At 44.5% G+C, this 20,927-nt stretch overlaps 1 protein-coding gene across 2 annotated transcripts; it reads left to right on the top strand.

Moving 5' to 3' along the window:
* Positions 1-218: 218 nt before the first annotated feature.
* LOC142312123 (uncharacterized) lies at positions 219-20,716 on the top strand. 2 transcript variants are annotated; one of them, XM_075351010.1, is made up of 6 exons: positions 219-293; positions 423-602; positions 685-808; positions 2,135-2,232; positions 2,422-2,512; positions 19,140-20,716. In XM_075351010.1, exons 1-6 carry the CDS (start codon positions 237-239, stop codon positions 20,372-20,374), a joined length of 1,785 nt encoding a protein of 594 aa, XP_075207125.1. In that variant the 5' UTR covers positions 219-236; the 3' UTR covers positions 20,375-20,716. The 2 variants fall into 2 exon arrangements, with proteins under 2 accessions (XP_075207125.1, XP_075207126.1); XM_075351011.1 differs by having other exon boundaries at positions 19,143-20,716.
* Positions 20,717-20,927: the final 211 nt, after the last annotated feature.

The raw sequence follows: 20,927 nt of genomic DNA on the forward strand, positions 1-20,927 counted from the left end.
AGCATGACAGTTATATTTCTTAAAACTGATTAGTGTGGGTTTTTTAGCTTAAAACGTTTCTTTTTTTTACTTTTTAGTTCTTAGCTTTTAACTTTTTTTTTTAGTTTGATCATACAACATGCACGTCTTTCATTACCATGTGCCAGTCCATGCGAGGCGAGAATACAAAATTAACTTATATCTCTTAATTATTTTTCAACTTCCACCTGTCAAGCATGGATGAGCACAGAGACAAGATGGCCGAGAAGATAATACACCTCACCCTAGAGATCCTCTTCCGGCTTACTGGAGAGGTGAGAGATTCTGATGACATCACATTACATCATTCTTATCTATGGGAATAACAGATGGACAGAACTGGAGAGGTGAGGACTCTGGAAATGTCTGTAGTGAGATTTATTACTGTGTCTCTCCATAACCAGGATTACACAGTAGTGAAGAAGACCTCTAGTGAGCGCTGTCAGGACCCTGTGTCTGAGGAATGGGGAAGACCCCTGAGCCCAATCACAGGGCCTCCACCTCACCCCCTGATACATGAGGATATCAATGACCAGAAGATCCTAGAACTCACCTACAAGATGATTGAGCTGCTGACTGGAGAGGTGACACTCCTGGGAATGCTGGGACATTATACAGTAACACTATGAAGGGATCGGGGGATGACAGTATCATTGTATTTGTCAGGTTCCTATAAGGTGTCAGGATGTCGCCGTGTATTTGTCCATGGAGGAGTGGGAGTATTTAGAAGGACACAAAGATCTGTACAAGGACGTTATAATGGAGGTTCCCCAGCCTTTCACATCACCAGGTAATAGACAGGACTAAATACACATGACCTATACCGTATTTTTCGGATTATAAGACGCACTTTTCCTCCCAAAAATGTGGGAGGAAAATGAGGGGTGCGTCTTAAAATCCAAATATAGCTTTACCTGGGGGGGCGATCTGGTGCGTTCGGGCGGCCAAGTGCCTGTGGTTGCGAGCGGGTGGCAGCCGGGTGCCTGTGTGCGGGCGGCAGCCGGGTACCTGTACCTCTGTGAGGGCGGCAGACGGGTACCTGTACCTGCGTGCGGGCAGCAGCCGGGTGCCTTTACCTGCGTGCGGGTGGCAGCCGGGTGCCTGTACCTGTGTGTGGGCGGCAGCTGGGTGCCTGTACCTTGCAGGCGGCAGCCGGGTGACTGCGTGTGGGCGGCAGCCGGGTGCCTGACGGTGCCGGCTGCCTCTTTGTGCGGGTGGGCGGCTGTGCGGCAGGTTTCCCAGTGTGTCAGTGGTCCCAGTTTCAAATGATGGCACCGGGAGACAGCGCGTGTGCAGATGGAGCTCTTGGATGAGAGCTCCATCTGCGCAGGCGCTGCTCCGGGCGCCATCATTTAAAACGGGACCGCGGTCACACTGGGAAACCTGCCGCACAGCCGCCCACCCACACAGAGAGGCAGCCGGCACCGACAGGCACCCGGCTGCCACCCGCACGCAGGCACCCGGCTGCTGCCCACAAGGTACAGTCATATACACTCACCGCACCGATCTACTGCACCACTCACCCGCTGCCGCTGCCACTACTTACCCGCCGCACCTGCCGCTGCCACTACTTACCCGCCGCGCCTGCCGCTGCCACTACTCACCCGCCGCGCCTGCCGCTGCCACTACTGACCTGCCTGCCGCGCCTGCTGCTGCCACTACTGAACCGCCGCGCCTGCCGCTGCCACTACTGACCCGCCGCGCCTGCCGCTGCCACTACTGACCCACTGCGCCTTCCGCTGCCACTACTGACCCGCCGCGCCTGCCGCCACGGACGCCACCGTGCCTGCCGCTACGGACGCCGCCGTGCCTGCCGCCACTGACCTGCTGCCACTGACTCGCCACGCCTGCCACCACGGACGCCGTGCACCTGCAGCCACTGACCCGCCGCGTGTGGCAGCAGAACCTCTGCCTCCTGTGACCTATTTCACCACCACTGCTGCCCCCCTCTGGTAAGACAACACTAAGACAACACTGCAGTATAAGATGAACCCCATTTTTATTTTTTTTTTTACCTTTTTTAGCTCTAAATTTGGGGTGCGTCTTATAAAGCGAAAAATACGGTAATTATTTGTACGTAAGAAATGAATTCAGTCCCTGTATGTGTTTTCTCCAGTTCTATCCAGTAAGAGGACAACACCAGAGAGATGTCCCCGTCCTCTTCTTCCACAGGACTGTAACCAAGAAGATCCCATTGTTCCTCAGGATCATCAGGTAGATGGAGAGAAGGTGCCATGAAATCTCCCTATGATGTGTAGACGGCTGTGAAGGTCTTGTGCTCAGTCTTGTTTTATCCACCAGTATTATATGTTTAACACTTGTGTAATGAGAACGGTGGAGATTAGACCTGATCATAGATGTGACTTCTCCATCTGTCTGTGACTATTACAATATTTGTTTCAGGGTGAAGATCTGACCCATATTAATACTGCAGGGATATATGTGAGGGGTGATGAGTGGTGTAAAGAGGAGATGCCTACATATAACTACCCAGGTGAGTAGTAACCACTAAATGCAGAGAAGTCACACATTCTTCTCAATCACCGTGTGTGGCTAGTTTATCTGCGGTGTAGTCCGGCCATATCACAATCAAACAGTCACAATTCTCCTGCTAAACCAAAACTGTCCCCATTACTTTGGGCATTGAATGTCCTTCTGGTGGAGTGAGATCTGTTCTGGCCAGAGATTACAGCCCGGAGAACGCACCCTACTCTCTGGAATTAGAAGAGTCTGACCCTTACCATCCCAGGTCTCTAAATGTCAAAGTTTAATGACAGAATGTGCTGATAACTTAGAAAATCATGTGAGGAAAAATATAATCTATATGGTGGGCCTTACTTTTATTACGAGACACCAGTCCGTGTCTTTTTTTATTTACAGTCAGGACTGAAAGTGATGGCACCCTTGAAATCTAAAATCTGATTCTATCAGAATTGCTGCACCCAGTAATCTATGGGATAGATCATTGGATTCAATGTCTTTTTTCTTACATTATGCTGCTCCAAGATAAGGTAGCAAAAACCTGCTGACAGATTCCCTTTAATGTGTCTACTGTCTATAATTGATGATATATAGTCATAACCGAACGTGTTGGCCCCCTTGAAATTGTTCAAGAAAATGAGGTAATTCTCCCAGAAAATTATTGCAATTACTAATGTTTTGTTAAACACGTTTATTTCCTTTGTGTTTATTGGAACAACACGAAAAAAAAGTCAAATTGGACATAATTCCACACAAAATCCCAAACATGACCTTGATGAAACTGTTGGCACCTTTCTAAAATTGTGGGTAAACAACTTTGTTTCAAACATGTGATGTTCATTCAGAGTTACCTGTGACAAGTAACAGATGTGGACCATGTGAAAATCACACCCGAAACCAGATAAAAAGGGGAGAAATCGACTCAATCTTTGCAGTGTGTGTCTGGTTGTGCCACACTAAGCATGGAGAACAGAGGGAGGAAAAGAGAACTATCTAAGACCTTGAGCACAAACATTGTTGAAAAATATCAAAAACGTTTACAACCAATGGCACTGTAGCTATTTTTCCTGGACATGGATGGCAGAGAAAAAATGATGAAAGGTTGCAATGCAGGAGAGTTTGGATGATGGATAAGCAGTGCCAATTAAGTTTCACAGAAATTCAAGCTGTCCTGGAGGCTTGGGGTGTATCAGTGTCAGTGTGAACTATCCATCGACATTTGAATGAAATTAAATGCTATGGCAGGAGACCCAGGAGGACCCCAATGTTGATACAGAGACATATCAAATCTAGACTGCAGTTTTCCATAATGTACTTACTTGAGTAAGCCATAATCCTTATAGGAAAGTGTCTTGTTTACAGATGAAACCAGCATAAAGTTTTTTGGTAAAGCACATTATTCAGTTTACCGAAGACAGAATGAGGCCTACAAAGTAAAGAACGCAGTACCTACAGTCAAATATGGTGGAGGTTCAAACATGTTTTGGGGTTGTTTTGCTGCCTCTGGCACTGGGTGCTGTGAGTGTGCGCAATCTGATGATTACCAAAGAATTTTGGGTCTCAATGTAGTGCCCAATATCAAAAGCTGGGTTTCTGTCCAAGGTCATAGGTCCATGAGCAGGGCATTAACTCCAAACAGACTTCAAGAAGTCACCAGAAATGGAAGACACAAAGCACTGGAAAGTTCTAAAGTGGCAGCAATGAGTCCAGATTTAAGTCCCATTGAACGCCTATGAGAGACCTGGAGCCGTTTGTAAAAGAAGAGCGGTTCATAAGTCCAGTTGAGAGGAGTAAGACGCTTGTTGATGGTTATAGGAAGCAATTGATTGCAGTTATTATTCCAAAGGGTGTGCAACCAAATATTAACTTGAGGGTGCCAACAATTTTGTTCTGCCCATTTTTGAAGTTTTTTGTGAATGTATGTGTTATGTATAATTTACCTTTTTTTCAGGGTTTTTTTTGTGTCGTTCCTAGACACACAAAGGAAATAAACGTATATAACAAAACATGAGTAATTGTAATAACTTTCTAGGAGAAATACTTTAGCCACTTGAACAAAATTAAGAGTGCCAACAATTTCGGCCAGCATTGTATATGATCAAAATAGACCATTAAAGGGAATGTGTCAGCAGATTTTTGCTACCTTATTTGAGAGCAGCATGATGTAGGCAAAGAGACCCCATGATTCACTTAGATTACTGTTTGCAGCAGTTCCGATACAGAGTTTTTTGATGTAGCAATGCAGCAGAGCTAAAAAAGCTAACCCCACCCACACCAGGCTCTTTATGTGTAATGTCTATAGACAGTGAGCTGCTACTCACAGGTGGGGGTGGAGTCAGACAATATAGCAGATCCAGATAGACACAGCAATGATCATCACTGCAATGATAAAACCTTCCGTGTAAGTAAACATCAGCATGACATATGACAGATCACTGAATTCTGTTTTATTCCTTACCCCATGATTACACAGTGAAAACCTGCTGACAGATTCCATTTATCACAAGAAATCTGCAATTAGCATTTTTTTGTTTTTTTTCTCCCTTTTCTATTTAATTGTATCCCCGACACTTACCCATTCAGAGCAGTGAAAAGAGAAAACTCTTCAATCAATAATTCTTGCCCATATTTCCAAAACTCTTTGCTTATTCTTTTTTAGCAATTAATATATTTGGAAGTGTAACTTGGCCTAACCTGTTGTTAGAAAAAATTATTATTAGAAGTTATCCAATCTTGAAGATAATAACTGTGAAGTAATTGGATTGTGAAATGACAAAACAATATTCAGCCTCTCGGCAACAAATGCGATAACCGGTTCCCACAGATCCCTAATTTCCCGGCCGTCCCAATAGACCTGCCGCCTCTGAGTTACACTTGAGACATTTTGTATTTTTAATATTTCTGATATTATGTATAAAAGCCGGGGATGGTGCAACCTCTGAATAACCGTAAATTAACATATTCTCTCATTTGAATTAAAGAGAACCTGTCATCAGATTTTTCCCTATTAAACTAAAAGTATCAGCTTCTGTAGCTCCTGGGCTGCATTCTATGAAGGTGCACCTTAGCCCTGACTCCCCTTCCAGACCCCAAAAATAACTTTATAAAACCTGGCATGCTAATTACCTGTGTTGGCCTGATGGGCGGGCTCATTTTCTGCTCCTGTCCCCCCTCCTACCACTCCATATCGCAGGCAGAGCAGAAAACATAGCTGCATCGGTGAGCTAAATGTTCAGGCGCGAGATTATGGTCGGCGCTGTGCATGACCTCACCAGCGTCATCCTCGTACCCGCCCATAATCTCGCGCCTGCGCATTTAGCTCACCGGTGCATGCGAGGGCAGCTATGTTTTCTGTTCTGCCCGCGATATGGCAGAGCAAACTGCGCCTGTGCGAGCCGACATAACTGCACACGCACGAGATTTGAAAATTCGATGAGGATGATAACGGAGGCGTCATCATGTCAATCAAGAAAGGAGGATGGCGATCAGCGGCAGGAGAGGGGACAGAAGCAGATAATGAGCACACCCATCTGGCCAACAGAGGTAATTAGCATACCTAACGGCCAGGTTTTATGAAGTTATTTTTGGCGTCTGGAAAGGGAGTCAGGGCCAAGGTGAACCTTCATAGAATGCAGCCCAGGAGCTGCAGAAGGGGATACTTTTAGTTTAATAGTGAAAAATCTGGTGACAGGTTCCCTTTAAATAAGACAAGTAGCAGAATTCACAACTATTTCCCATTGTTTAACCCCAAAACCGACATGTGACTGGTACGTCATTGGCTGGCTCCCTAACTTTGTTGTCGAGCCTGCATCTTTCCCGTTGCATAATGGCTGTGTTACTCTACCACCATCTGCTTCTCACGGTTGTGGGTAGAGTGACACTCCGCCTGTGGTTTTTAATCTGCTAAATGACTCTGTCAATCTCTGACAGCTGTATTTAACACATATCAGCAGGCGGGTGCTTCATAATACATTCCCATGGCATGACCAGAGGGCGCCGATGGTTTATTATGACAGCCTCTGCTGAACACCCCCATGCCAATCATTACGACACTCCTAAGAAATCCAACCTGTAGTTGGCGTTCATAGGAAATCGTGATTTTTCACAATACATAGCAATGCTTAAGCACTGCTATGCAAAGTACAAACGATCAGACAACCGCAGGTTCAAATTCCCTAAGGGGACGATTAAGTACAGTAAAAAGTAAAATAACTGTTTCAAAAAATAAAATCCAAATGTTCAAATCACTACCCCATTAAAAATAAGATAAACATATATTCGGCATTGCTGCATTTGTAAAAGTCCAAGTTTTCAAAATATAAAATAAATTAATCTGATTTGCAAATGACATCACTAGAAAAAAAATCAATACACCCACCAGAATTATGTTTTTTAGCCCCCAAAACTTTGCAAAAAATGCAATAAGAGGCGATCAAAACATTGTAACTACACCTTAACGGTATCAGTATAAACAGCTGCTTAGGGCGCAAAAAAAAAGCTCTCACAGCCCCAGATCCCGAAAAAAGGAAACGTTATGGGACTTTTAAAATGGCGTCAAAAGCTTTTTTAAAAAAATTTTTATACAAGTTTCTGAATTTTTTTTTCACCGCTCAAATAAAAAAAAATCTACAGTGGAACCTTGGGTAACGAGAACAATCCGTTCTGGGCTTGTGCTTGTTAACCAAGTTACTCGTCTAACAAAGCAAGATTTCCCATAGGAAATAATGCAAGCTCAGACAATTTGTTCCACAACTTGTGCAATGTCCCATCCTGGTCCCCTATTGTGCCATTCCACACATGCACAAACACACACAAACACACATATTATGCTCACCTTACCTTCCGTTCCATCGCCGGCCTCCTGGTTCTTGCAGTTCGCCGGTACAGGATGTGTATCGAGTAACCATCACGGCCGATACCGGAACTTCCGCTGACGTCAAAGGCAGGAGCCGCTTGCCCCTGATTGGTCAGCGCGCTGCCTTTGAAAAGCGGCTGACAGCACAAGTTCCTCCATCATCGTGATGGTTACCCGATACACATCCTGCAGCGGCGAACTACAAGAACCATGCGGCCAGCGATGGAACAGAAGGTAAGGTGAGCATAAGATGTGTGTGTGGTTGTGTGTGTTTGTGTGGACTGCAAGAGCAGGTCAGAGCGCGGTGAAAGTACGGAACCGGAAGAGTGTGCGGTGAGTATTTGCTCATACAGCAAAGCTGGCTTGTAAACTGAGTTACAAATTTACAGAGAGCTTTGCTCCTATAGCAAAATACTCGCAAACTGGGTTACTCATTAACCGAGGTTCCACTGTATTCATGTTTGGTATCTACGTCATGTTACTGACCTGGAGAACCGTATTGTCAGGTAAATTTTATTGAACATGGTAAATATAAAAACAATTGTGGAATTGCATTTTTTTTGGAATTATGGAACGAAATGGTGAAAAGAGTAGTGTTTATTATGCACAGTAAAATCTGTTTCTGTAGTCTTCATTGGAGGACACAGAACTCTGGGATAGTCTGCTGCCACCTGGTGGCAGACACTTTTATTGCATCTAAATAAAATTGACTCCTCACCACAAGACTATACCTTGCCTGCGGAGTCCGTCTTCCTCAGTTTTGTGAAAAAGCAATAAGAGTAGATAGAACGGAAAAGGAATTGTGTAAAGAAGAGAAAAAAATATAACCAGATGCCCAACCAGGCAACCAAGGGAGGGAGCTGAGTCCCCAAATGAAGACTACGAGAAACAGATTTTCCGGTGAGTATTAAAATCTATCTAGCCATGGCGTGTCCTAAAGCTGTCACCAGGCAGCTAAAAAAAATGAAATATGATACTCTGTTACTACCTGGCCTTTGGCCCCAACTCAAGCAGAAGACTGAGCTACTGCCACCTGCAGTGTCTTCCTGCCAAGCCTTGCATCTGCTGAGGCAAATGTGTGGACTCTGTAAAACTCTGAAAATGTATACACCAATGTCCAAGTTGCTGCTTTATAGAGCTGCAAAGCCAATAACAGATGATGTATCACCCAGGAGGCTCCCACTTCTCGTGTAGAGTGTACGCTAACCCTAAATGGAGGCACCCTAGTCTTAGTACACATAGGCATGGATAATTGCAGTCTGGATGAAGCGGGAAATGGTTGCTTTAAAAGTGGCCTGACCCCTACAAAGGCCCACTGGTATAATAAACAAGGAATCAGAAGGACATAACCTGAGGTTTGAAAGACAAGGACCTCTGGAACAAAATAGTCGTGGCGGACACCTGACCCTAGAGGGAACTAAGCGCCAGACCTACCTCCAATCCTGACTGCAAAATGGAGAGCAGCCCCGACACAGAATCTTTAAAGCTATGTCTGCCCTTCACATCTTAAGCCAAAGCATACGGTGGATCTCCATGTAATTACTTGCCACATGGGCAGAACACTTCTTTGCATCTAAAGATGCTGAATAGAAATATTTCCTGACCTGCGCAACTTGATTAACGATCTTGGCCAGCTGAACAAAAGGCAAAACCTGCCATGTCAAAGGCTCCATAGATTCTGAATGTCTATCCATGGGATCTTTAAGAGCCGTAACTTCTGTCAGCAGCGGAGTGGTCACTTTGGATAAGCGAGATGCATAGGTATCCAGTAGTGAAGTAGACTAAGAGGCCACCAGTTCTGCAGGGAAGTGATATAACACCTCCATACAGCTACGCTTCTGAAAATGTTTGTCTGGGTGCTCCCAAGCTCTTTGTAAGACCTCTTAAAATTCTTCATGGTTAAAAAAGGACCTTGGCACTTTCTCACTTCTCATAAAAACCCTGTGTCGGTAACAGGAGAGGGTGTCATAGCTGTTACTCCTAGAGAGGCATCAACAGCTGACACCAAACTGTTCACCATCTCCCTCAATTTTTCCACTTGATATGGATCTAAAACAGATTCTTAATTAGAACTTGAAGCTGAGCGCTAAGGAAAGAGTGTCCCAAGAGGAGTAGAAAGGGAACCAAGGTGCCTCCCCTATAGAGAGGACCGGGATGAGGAGGATCCCTGAGGTCGTATGGACTGCATCTGCGACCAGTCATACCAGTGTGGGGTGGCTTGAGGATCCAAATACCTTGCAGCGGTCATTGGAGTTCTTGGGGTGGCAGTGGTCAATTGCAAATGCTCTACAAAACATAACCACCGTCTTGGAAACTCTAGTTACTTCAGCTACAGATTGAGCTAAATCATGAGCCCATGCAGGAGGGGCCATATACTCTTCTGATGTCATAGGGGTCCCATGGGCAGCTACTACCATGGAAGCCAGAATGGGTACAGGCAGCATGATAGGGCACAGATTGACAAGAAGAAAACTTAAGTCCACTTTACACACTGCGATATCAGTACCGATATCGCCAGCGTGCGTACCCGCCCCCATCGGTTGTGCGACACGGGCAAATCTCTGCCCGTGTCACACAACATAGCCCGGACCCGTCACACTGCTTACCTTCCCTGCAACATCGCTGTGACCGGCAAACCGCCTCCTTTCTAAGGGGGCGGTTCGTTCAGCGTCACAGCGACGTCACAGCAGCATCACTGAACCGCCGCCCAATAGAAGCGGAGGGGCGGAGATGAGCATGACGAACATCTAGCCCACCTCCTTCCTTCCGCATTGTGGCCGGGAGGCAGGTAAGGAGAGCTTCCTCGTTCCTGCGGTGTCACACGGAGCGATGTGTCCTGCCGCAGGAATGAGGAACAACTTCATTACTGCTGCAGTAACGATATTTTAGAATGGACCCCCATGTCACCGATGAGCGATTTTGCATGTTTTTGCGACGATGCAAAAACGCTCATCGGTGTCACACGCAACGACATCGCTACAGCGGCCGGATGTGCGTCACAAAATCCGTGACTCCAACGAGATCGCTGTAGCGATCTCATAGCGTGTAAAGCCCGCTTAAGTGTTACAAGTCATGCATGCAAAGAAGGGCTGTGGAGTCAGTAAGCCAAACCTCTGACTCTGACTCCTTAATTTCCCTGATTCCGACTCCACAACTCCGACTCCCTCATATATTACTCATGTTTGTAATAAATTTACTGCAGTAAAATGGTAACACTAGGCTTTTAATCATTATTATGATGCAATAATCAAGCTGTTTAAATAGGATATAAAATATATTTATTGGAATACAAGTTCAGAACACAAAAAACTTTAATAAATTGTAAATATGCAATGGACTGTGCATGGACATGTTTTTTCAACAAAAATGTACGGAATAACATTAGTGCAGTCTATGAATTTGTTTAGAGAAATAGTATCGCCTCCATCAGATCCTCCTTCATAGATTACCTCAAATCTGACCTAATTATTTTAAGGCTGGAGAACAACCACTCTATACTAACTTAGGTTGGTTTGGCGGCATTTTGCTGTTTATTGAAAGTTTAGACTTGCTTTAAGAAGTATTTAAACACAGAGCACAAGAGTCTTTAGATTCACCAAAATATAGAAATACCCCATAGACACCGTGATGCAAATGTATAAAACATTTTATTAATTATTAGCGCACAGGGTATTACAAGATGTACAAAAAAGATTTCAAGAACAACCGAAATGGGTTAGTGAAGGAAGAGGGGAAAAACCCCACGTGACCCAGGATAGATGTCAAATATCATATAAGACCTGCTGATACAAATATGGTGCTAAGGTGGCCTCATGCCCATACGGAGGCCAACACAGGGACCAAAGGTCCATTGTGCCACTAAGCAATAGCCCAATATCTTAACATATGGCCTTCTATCAGGTTATGCACAAAATGCAAGGGATAACTACAGGCCTGTATAAGGGGCTAACACAATGGCCAGGGTTCACTCTACAGCTAAGCTGTAACCTCAGATAATTGTAAAGAGGTGCCCAGGCAGTAGAACTCGGTCTACCGTAAAATAAGGCACGAGGGCTTACCAAAAACAAGCAGATCGTCAGGGAGTCCTGGAGGACACGTGGGGACTGACATCCCAACACGTGTTTCGTCAAGTGCTTCGTCGGGGGACGATAGTTAAAAAGTGCAGAAGGTGAGGTTTAAGAAGGGGACTTGATTGTCAGAGACACACCTCCATTGCCCACGTGCACTGGAGTGGCTGACCGCTACGGAGCGCGCCGTGGCTCAGTATCGGCGGCCGGGAGCCGGCGGAAGTAAGGACTTCCGGTGACGTCACCATATAGTACTTCCGGTTCCCCGCCGCAACGAACGTTGCCACGGACGCGATACCAATCAACAAGCGGATGCCACTGCAGTGCTACGTAAGATGGACCTCCCCTCAATGCAAACGCTAGTCCAGCCTCCTCAGTCCCGTCAAATACAATATAGCATACAATGCACAAACATATATTAGGCACCTTTACATGTAAAATATCCCCTAATGGCACCTGTCAGTGGTGTGTACATTACAAGGCACATACATATTATGCATTATTAAATATATACAGTCACCACTAGTGGTGCTTATTTAAGAGAAATAGAGGGGAAAGAAGAAAAGGATAGATAAGCAGACGTCTGCAAAGGGGTGTGATATAAGGACATAGACATAGATATATGCATGGTAATTCCAACATAAACACAGTTACAAGAAATCCATGTCCGTGTCCACCAAAGTTCCGGAGCCTCCCAAGTTTCGTTCTATAAACGCATATAAGCCTCCATTTCTTCCAATTCAGATTGAGTCGGAAAATTGATGACAGAACCCGAGTTGATGGAGGCAGTAGAAAGGGGAGGGGGGGAGAGGGGGGGGGGGAAGGGGAGGGGAAAATAGGGAAGGAGGGCCAGAACGACGGGGGTTCTTGACAAAAACAGGTCCCTTAAAATTAAACAAGAAATAAAAAACACACTGTTAAAAGAGTCATAGGACAACCAAATACATACAGCATGAAAAGAAACGTTATAAATGCGCTAGGGGCCACGCAGCTATTCACTCCTCTGTTGCGTGTTCATGGTGGATTCAACCACCACAAAGACCAACAATCGAGTTAATTGAATCTAACTGGAAGGAGCTTTCCCCTCCCTCCCAGTCGGACTCATATTAAGACACCATATTATGGGGATAAGAACAATTTAAAAGAAGAGAATCCACTAGTTATAAAAATGGGGCAAAGGAGAGCCGTTCATTCAACCCATATGGTGCCTGGGTACCCAAAACAAAGATCCAACGGCATTCCACTTGTGCCAACCGTTTTTTGAGGTCGCCTCCCCGAATTCCTAGATGTACCTTGTCGATACCTCGGACCTGAAGGGATGTAGGGTCACAATTGTGGACCTCCCTAAAATGTCTGGGTATCGTTTTTAGGGATTCGGGGTTGGTGACCTCTTTGGCCGCCAGAACATCACGCACATGCTCCCTCGTGCGAATTCGGAGCTCACGTGAGGTCAAACCGACATATATCTTGTTACAGCCACACGTGGCGTAATATATTACGCCAGATGTGCTGCAAGAGATATATGCCCGAATGGAAAACTCCCTCTTTCCGTCCGCTGAGCAGAAGGTTGTGGCCCGAATGATGTTCTGGCAGCCACGGCAGCTACCACAAGGGTAGCAACCGACACGTTGGGGACCACATCCAAAGAGGGGGGTTCTCTTGGCAACATAGTGACTATGCACCAATGTATCCCTGAGACTCCTACCCCTCCTTGCCGTCATCAAGGGGCGTTCCGGTAAATAGCCTCGAAGGGAGGGCTCAGTCTGGAGAATGGCCCAATGTTTGTTTAATACGCCTCTGATTTGGTCCCACTGTCGACAATAGGTGGAAATAAATCTCGCCACCGGACTGGACGTGGGTTTTGTGATTACATTCCCAGATAGGAGCTGGTCCCGCTGGGAGTGTTTAGCACGCTGGTATCCCTTTTTGATGGATCTCCTACTATAACCCCTCGTTATGAACCTCTCCCTCATATCCCCTGATTCGGATTCGAAACCATCATCCGACGAGCACAGCCTGCGTAACCGCAGGAACTGGCCCGTCGGGATGGCATTCACCGTTGACCTGGGGTGACCTGAGGAAGCATGGAGGAGGGAATTAACCGAAGTAGTTTTCCGAAAGATGGTAGTGGATACAGCCCCATTGGATTCCACCGAGATTCGAATGTCCAAAAATTCGATGGTCCTTGGTCCGACTTGATGGGTCAAGTAGATGTTATAGCTGTTGGAGTTGAGGCGACGCACAAAGTCTTCTAGCTCAGAGCCGGTTCCCCCCCAGACGACCAGAATGTCGTCAATATAGCGCAGCCAACACTGCGCATGGGAGCTCGCCGGCACGCCGTCCCCGAAAACCTCCCTCTCCCAGAAGCCGAGAAAGAGGTTTGCGTAAGACGGCGCGCAGGCCGCCCCCATCGCAGTGCCGCGCCGCTGGAGGAAGAACCGGTCTCGAAACACAAAGAAGTTGTGCGTCAACACAAACTCCAACAGCTCCATAATAAGAGCGGACAAGGACCCATCGAGACTACTCGAATCCAAGTAGAATCGTACGGCGGCCAGACCATCCTGGTGGCCAATGCTAGAATATAAGGCCTCAACATCCATTGTTACCAAAATAGCCTCTTCCTCCAAGATAAGACCCTCCAGTCTCCTTAGGACGTCAGCAGTGTCTCTGACATGGGAGGGCAACGTCTCCACCAAGGGATGTAAGTAGTGTTCAATGAATTTACATGTGACGTCACACAGCCCTCCCATGCCAGAGACAATGGGACGCCCAGGAGGTGTCTTGGGGTTTTTGTGAATCTTGGGGAGGAGGTAGAAAGTTGGAACAACAGGTGTTTTTACTAGGAGGCCCTCATAGATCTTTTTAGGGATAATGCCCTCCTCAAATGCCCTCAGTAATATCAACTCCAGGTCGTTGGTGAAGCCGCATATTGGGTTATGATGGAGAGGTTCATATGCCTCCCGGTCCCTCAGTTGACGCCATGCCTCCTTCTCATATAGCTCCACTGGCCAGATTACCACATTCCCGCCCTTGTCAGCAGGTTTAATCACAACCCCGTCCAACGATTCAATCTCCCGTAGTGCCATTTGTTGTTGTCTAGTAAGATTGTTTTTACCCCCTCTCCGTGGGAGTTGCTGAATGTCTTTTGACACTAATTCACAGAAAATCTGAATCGGGGGGCATAAGGACAAGGGCGGAAATGTGGCAGACCTTGGCATTGTATGGCGTGGGAAATTACCTGATTGGTGGTGGGCGGACTCCTCCTCTAGCTCCTCGAGCGCAGCAATAGCCTCCTGTTCACGGATGGAAGTACTAGATTCCCCTGTTGCTCTCTTGGAATGTAGTTTATGTAGTACCAACTTCCGCAAGAACAGATGGAGGTCTTTGATCACTGAAAAGAGATTGAAGTTAGTTTGGGGCACAAATGACAACCCCAACTTCAACACCTCCGTCTGCGTGGGGGTGAGGACATGCTTGGATAAATTAATTACCTCCATATGTCCATCACCTCCTTTTTTCTGAGCCAGAGGAGGAGGGGCTACCCGTCCACCACCCAACGCCAAGGTCTGTTTATTCCGAGCATGGGCTGATCTAGTATTCGGTCTTACATTCCTGATGTTTTCAGATGCAGTGTCTTCCTCCAGTGAAGACATGGATGAGGCAGACATTGACATGGACGAGGTCTGATGTTTCTTCTTTTTGGGGAAGGACGTACCTCGCCAGCGGAAAACCTGACCATTTTTATAGTCTGTGACGTCGCGTTGGTATTTCTTCGTCTTGGTACTCAGGATCTCCTTTTCCCATTTAGAAAACTCCTTATCAAGTGAATCGTTGTATTTAGACAGTTCCTCAGGGGTAAGTTCGGAGTCAAGGTTGGCCTGAACGTCTGCAATTTCACTCTCCAGATCGCTAATGGATTTTTCATTCAGCTCGATCAGGAGCTGCATGAAAATCCTGGAGCAGTTGGACGCGGCCTCCTCCCACTTTGTTTTGACTGTCTCATCTGAGACCACGAAAGAGGGAAAGACCCTGACTCTTAGTCCCCTGGGAACTAGTCCCCTGTCAATGTATCTTTTCATAAAAGCCACGTTCCACCACAATCGTGTCTTTCTATTCAGCATGGTTTTGAGACTATTCATGCGGTCTAAGGTGGACCTAGAACTCGTAGTAGGTAACTCCTCCCCTCCAGCTTCAAAAACTCTATCCAGTTGGGTTTCCCACGTTTTTTCGCGGGCTTTATAATCCATGGAAACCTGGAAAAGGCCTGTGATAAACCACAGAAAAACTATCATGTATAACATGAGGATCCAGAAATTATAGGCAACAACTCGAAAATGATGCATTTAAACACAGAGCACAAGAGTCTTTAGATTCACCAAAATATAGAAATACCCCATAGACACCGTGATGCAAATGTATAAAACATTTTATTAATTATTAGCGCACAGGGTATTACAAGATGTACAAAAAAGATTTCAAGAACAACCGGAATGGGTTAGTGAAGGAAGAGGGGAAAAAACCCCACGTGACCCAGGATAGATGTCAAATATCATATAAGACCTGCTGATACAAATATGGTGCTAAGGTGGCCTCATGCCCATACGGAGGCCAACACAGGGACCAAAGGTCCATTGTGCCACTAAGCAATAGCCCAATATCTTAACATATGGCCTTCTATCAGGTTATGCACAAAATGCAAGGGATAACTACAGGCCTATATAAGGGGCTAACACAATGGCCAGGGTTCACTCTACAGCTAAGCTGTAACCTCAGATAATTGTAAAGAGGTGCCCAGGCAGTAGAACTCGGTCTACCGTAAAATAAGGCACGAGGGCTTACCAAAAACAAGCAGATCGTCAGGGAGTCCTGGAGGACACGTGGGGACCGACGTCCCAACACGTGTTTCGTCAAGTGCTTCGTCGGGGGACGATAGTTAAAAAGTGCAGAAGGTGAGGTTTAAGAAGGGGACTTGATTGTCAGAGACACACCTCCATTGCCCACGTGCACTGGAGTGGCTGACCGCTACGGAGCGCGCCGTGGCTCAGTATCGGCGGCCGGGAGCCGGCGGAAGTAAGGACTTCCGGTGACGTCACCATATAGTACTTCCGGTTCCCCGCCGCAACGAACGTTGCCACGGACGCGATACCAATCAACAAGCGGATGCCACTGCAGTGCTACGTAAGATGGACCTCCCCTCAATGCAAACGCTAGTCCAGCCTCCTCAGTCCCGTCAAATACAATATAGCATACAATGCACAAACATATATTAGGCACCTTTACATGTAAAATATCCCCTAATGGCACCTGTCAGTGGTGTGTACATTACAAGGCACATACATATTATGCATTATTAAATATATACAGTCACCACTAGTGGTGCTTATTTAAGAGAAATAGAGGGGAAAGAAGAAAAGGATAGATAAGCAGATGTCTGCAAAGGGGTGTGATATAAGGACATAGACATAGATATATGCATGGTAATTCCAACATAAACACAGTTACAAGAAATCCATGTCCGTGTCCACCAAAGTTCCGGAGCCTCCCAAGTTTCGTTCTATAAACGCATATAAGCCTCCATTTCTTCCAATTCAGATTGAGTCGGAAAATTGATGACAGAACCCGAGTTGATGGAGGCAGTAGAAAGGGGAGGGGGGAGGGGGGAGGGGGGGGAGGGGAAAATAGGGAAGGAGGGCCAGAACGACGGGGGTTCTTGACAAAAACAGGTAACACTAGGCTTTTAATCATTATTATGATGCAATAATCAAGCTGTTTAAATAGGATATAAAATATATTTATTGGAATACAAGTTCAGAACACAAAAAACTTTAATAAATTGTAAATATGCAATGGACTGTGCATGGACATGTTTTTTCAACAAAAATGTACGGAATAACATTAGTGCAGTCTATGAATTTGTTTAGAGAAATAGTATCGCCTCCATCAGATCCTCCTTCATAGATTACCTCAAATCTGACCTAATTATTTTAAGGCTGGAGAACAACCACTCTATACTAACTTAGGTTGGTTTGGCGGCATTTTGCTGTTTATTGAAAGTTTAGATTTGCTTTAAGAAGTACTTGCCTTAATCCTACTTTCCTGTTAACGCTAGAGTCTCTAGCGGTTCTGATATGATTGCAGGCATTCTTTGTCTTTGTTTTTACCCTTATCTGTAGAGGAGGAGGTTCACTACTTATATGATGTAGCTGAAGTGCAGCACAGATTCATCTGAACGAAGAGCCTAGATTCTGTGATCAGGAATAGAACAGACATTTATAGGACATTTCATAAGTTTCCCAAATTCTTATTAAAAAATATTCATCACATACTGCATTGAACCGCTGTACCCAATTTATTATATATTGTTGCAGTTGGTCCATTTTATACTGACTCCGACTCCACCAAAATGGACACAAAAAGTTACATGAAAAGTTACAAATGGTCCGGCCACACTGACGGGAGAGGATATGGACAGAACAATTACAGCTTGTATTTTCTGTTGCTACGTGGGTGAAACAAGGTGCACAATTACTGTTTCCCATAAGATATCCATCTGAAAGACTCAAAGGAAATGAAAGGTTAACTAAGACAGGTCTGGGACAGACCTTGTCCCCAACTGATACAACACTACTAGAAACTGAGAGAGCCTGCTCTAGCAGGTGAAGTATAGTCTGCCAGGGAGGAGCCAATTTTATTTAGAAGCAAAAATAGTGTCAGGCTCCATTTGGCAGCAGACTATTTCATGGTTCTGTGTCCCCCAATGAGGCGAAAGAGAAAATGTAATTCTGCCATTGTGTTTTGCTTTTACGACATTCTTTTTGCTTTAAACATTTCTGGAGATATAATTGCTCACATCAGTCTCATATTAAACATTGATCTTTTTTTTCTCTATTTAAATGATGAAGAAAATTTGTGCATACTTTTTTTAAAAGTTTCTTTTTACTTTCGGTTGCCATTTTATAACACTTATTTACCGATCAGGTAAGTTTTTATTGGTATCATTCTGATCAATATACATCATGCTCTACACGCTCCTGCTCTGAGGTCTATTGTTAGATTGTCAACTGATTTTATTTCAGTACATAACTTAATTTTTGTATTATCAGTGTTCCTGCACTGCTTTGCCTCTGCCCAACAGGGACGCCAACTAACTCACCGCCGCACCTGGACTGCATCGCCCTGCCTCACCTCCCCACGGTCTTCCACATATGAGTCTCCATCCTTCTGGTCCCAGGGCCTGTGCATACCACACAGGTCCCTCAGGGGTGCACCTAGGGCACACTCACATCGTCGCTCTTAAATGGCCAACGCACTTCTAAGAGGCACTGGGTACTTAAGGCATCCTTCCACTAGGGGAGGTGACTGAGCAACATGGCCAATTAGTTAGTTCATGTCCATCTAGCTAACTAGTTGTCAGGTCCTGTTGCCCACTGTCCTGTGCCTGTGTCCACCTACGTATCACCCTGTCCTGGCCTCTCCATATGTACCCACCCGCCACTGCCATCTTGTCTGCCTCAGCTGTCCCTGCTTCACCTGTCAGTAGTAGAGACTCTGCCTGTCTACCTAGCGGTTCTGCCTGTCCACTCCCGCTTGCTGCCTCATTACCATTAGCGAATATTAGAATTTTTGTACATAGCTTATAATTTCTATGGATATTTTAGAAATATACAAATATATTTTTTAAGAAAGTTTTATTCAAAAGTAATAATTTTTATTTTTAGCAGGTGACTGTACCAGAAGATCTGAGGAACAACTGACAATTTTTAAATCAGATGACTTTGCGATCAAACAAGATATGATTGAAGTGCATTCCATTATTCCAGATATACCATCATCCATTCACAGCACAGTTTTATCATCTGATCCTTTTAAACAGGTCCTATCTTCTGATTCATCCCAGGTTATTAATAAAAATAAAAGTCACAGAAGAGACAGTAAAATTCAAACTGCTCTTAAAGCAAAGAAGCCGTTTTCAAGTGCAGAATATAGAAAATGTTTGTCCCTCAAAATGTCTTTTGTTACTCATAAAAAAATTTGCACAAAGAAAAGATTTTCTTGTGCAGAGTGTGAGAAATATTTTAACCAGAAATCAGACCTTGTAAGACATGAGAGAGTTCACACAGGAGAGAAGCCATATTCATGTTCAGATTGTGAGAGAAGTTATGTAGACAAATCAAGTCTTGTTAAACACCAGAAAAATCACACAGGAGAGAAGCCTTTTTCTTGTTCAGAATGTGGGAAATGTTTTGCAGATAAATCAAATTTTGTTAGACATCAGAAACTTCATTCAGGAAAGAAGCCCTTTTTATGTTTAGAATGTGGGAAATGCTTTACTCAGAAATCAGCCCTAGTTGTCCATCAGAGAACTCACACAGGGGAGAAACCTTTTTCATGTTCAGAATGTGGGAGATGTTTTAATCAGAAATCAACTTTAGTTATCCATCAGAAAACTCACACAGAGGAGAGGAACTTTTCATGTTCAGAGTGTGGGAAACGTTTTAATAAGAAATCAGATTTAGTTATCCATTTGAGAACACACACAGGGGAGAAGCCTTTTATATGTTTAGAATGTGGGAAATGCTTTGCAAGGAAATCATGTCTTGTTTTACACCAGAGAAGTCACACAGGGAAGAAGCCTTTTTCATGTTTAGAATGTGGGAAATGTTTTGTAGATAAATCAGGTCTTGTTAGACACCAGAGAGTTCACACAGGAGAGAAGCCATATTCATGTTTAGCATGTGGGAAATGTTTTAATCAGAAATCAGATTTGGTTGTCCATCAGAGAAGTCACACAGGGGAGAAACCTTTTTCTTGTTCAGCATGTGCGAAATGTTTTGTAGATAAATCAAGTCTTGTCAGACACCAGAGAACTCATACAGGGGAGAACCCATATATTTTTACAAACTGTACAAGAAAACATATAACAGAGACAGTCAAAGTAACAACAAATGAGTAAATGAGAAAGGAAAAGTAAGTTAGAGCTTACGTTATTAATAAAATATATGCAGTTAGTAATAGACATCGGTTATCTAAAAAGCAATACAACATTAGCATAGATATACCACATGGTTTTATTTTTATTTATTTTCACTATATGGATAAGAGTATTTCAACCCCCTCCACCTCACTCGTCGCCAAAAAAATACTCAACATGTCCTCCTCCTTTTTTTTCTAACTCTCAGTCCCAGTGATATGCTATTCATTACAGGTTTTTTTTTATATCAACAATCTCCTTATCTGAATAAACGTCTTTAGTTTATGTATATTACAATAATAAAGATGTTCATGTTATAAGTTACTATTTATATCTACGATAGATTCCTTATTTGTACAGGAAATAGAAATGCTCCAGTGATGAGAAGGTAAAAATAACCACTTTTATTATGGTGATTTAAAAAAAATTGTGACTGACATATTACAGAGGTTATGACAGACCAACGCATTTTGGCATTCAAACTTTAACCCCTTCACAACAAGCTTGGACGTATCCATACATCTTGGTTGGTAAG

This window comes from Anomaloglossus baeobatrachus, chromosome 5, assembly GCF_048569485.1.
Source record: "Anomaloglossus baeobatrachus isolate aAnoBae1 chromosome 5, aAnoBae1.hap1, whole genome shotgun sequence".
Lineage (NCBI taxonomy): Eukaryota > Metazoa > Chordata > Amphibia > Anura > Aromobatidae > Anomaloglossus > Anomaloglossus baeobatrachus.

Excerpts from the sequence above, each read along its gene's own strand:
- LOC142312123 (XM_075351010.1), top strand. The coding sequence starts at position 237 with ATGGCCGAGAAGATAATACACCTCACCCTAGAGATCCTCTTCCGGCTT. Across the intron at positions 294-422 it reads TCTTCCGGCTTACTGGAGAG|GATTACACAGTAGTGAAGAA; the intron begins GTGAGAGATTCT and ends CTCCATAACCAG. Across the intron at positions 809-2,134 it reads CCAGCCTTTCACATCACCAG|TTCTATCCAGTAAGAGGACA; the intron begins GTAATAGACAGG and ends TGTTTTCTCCAG.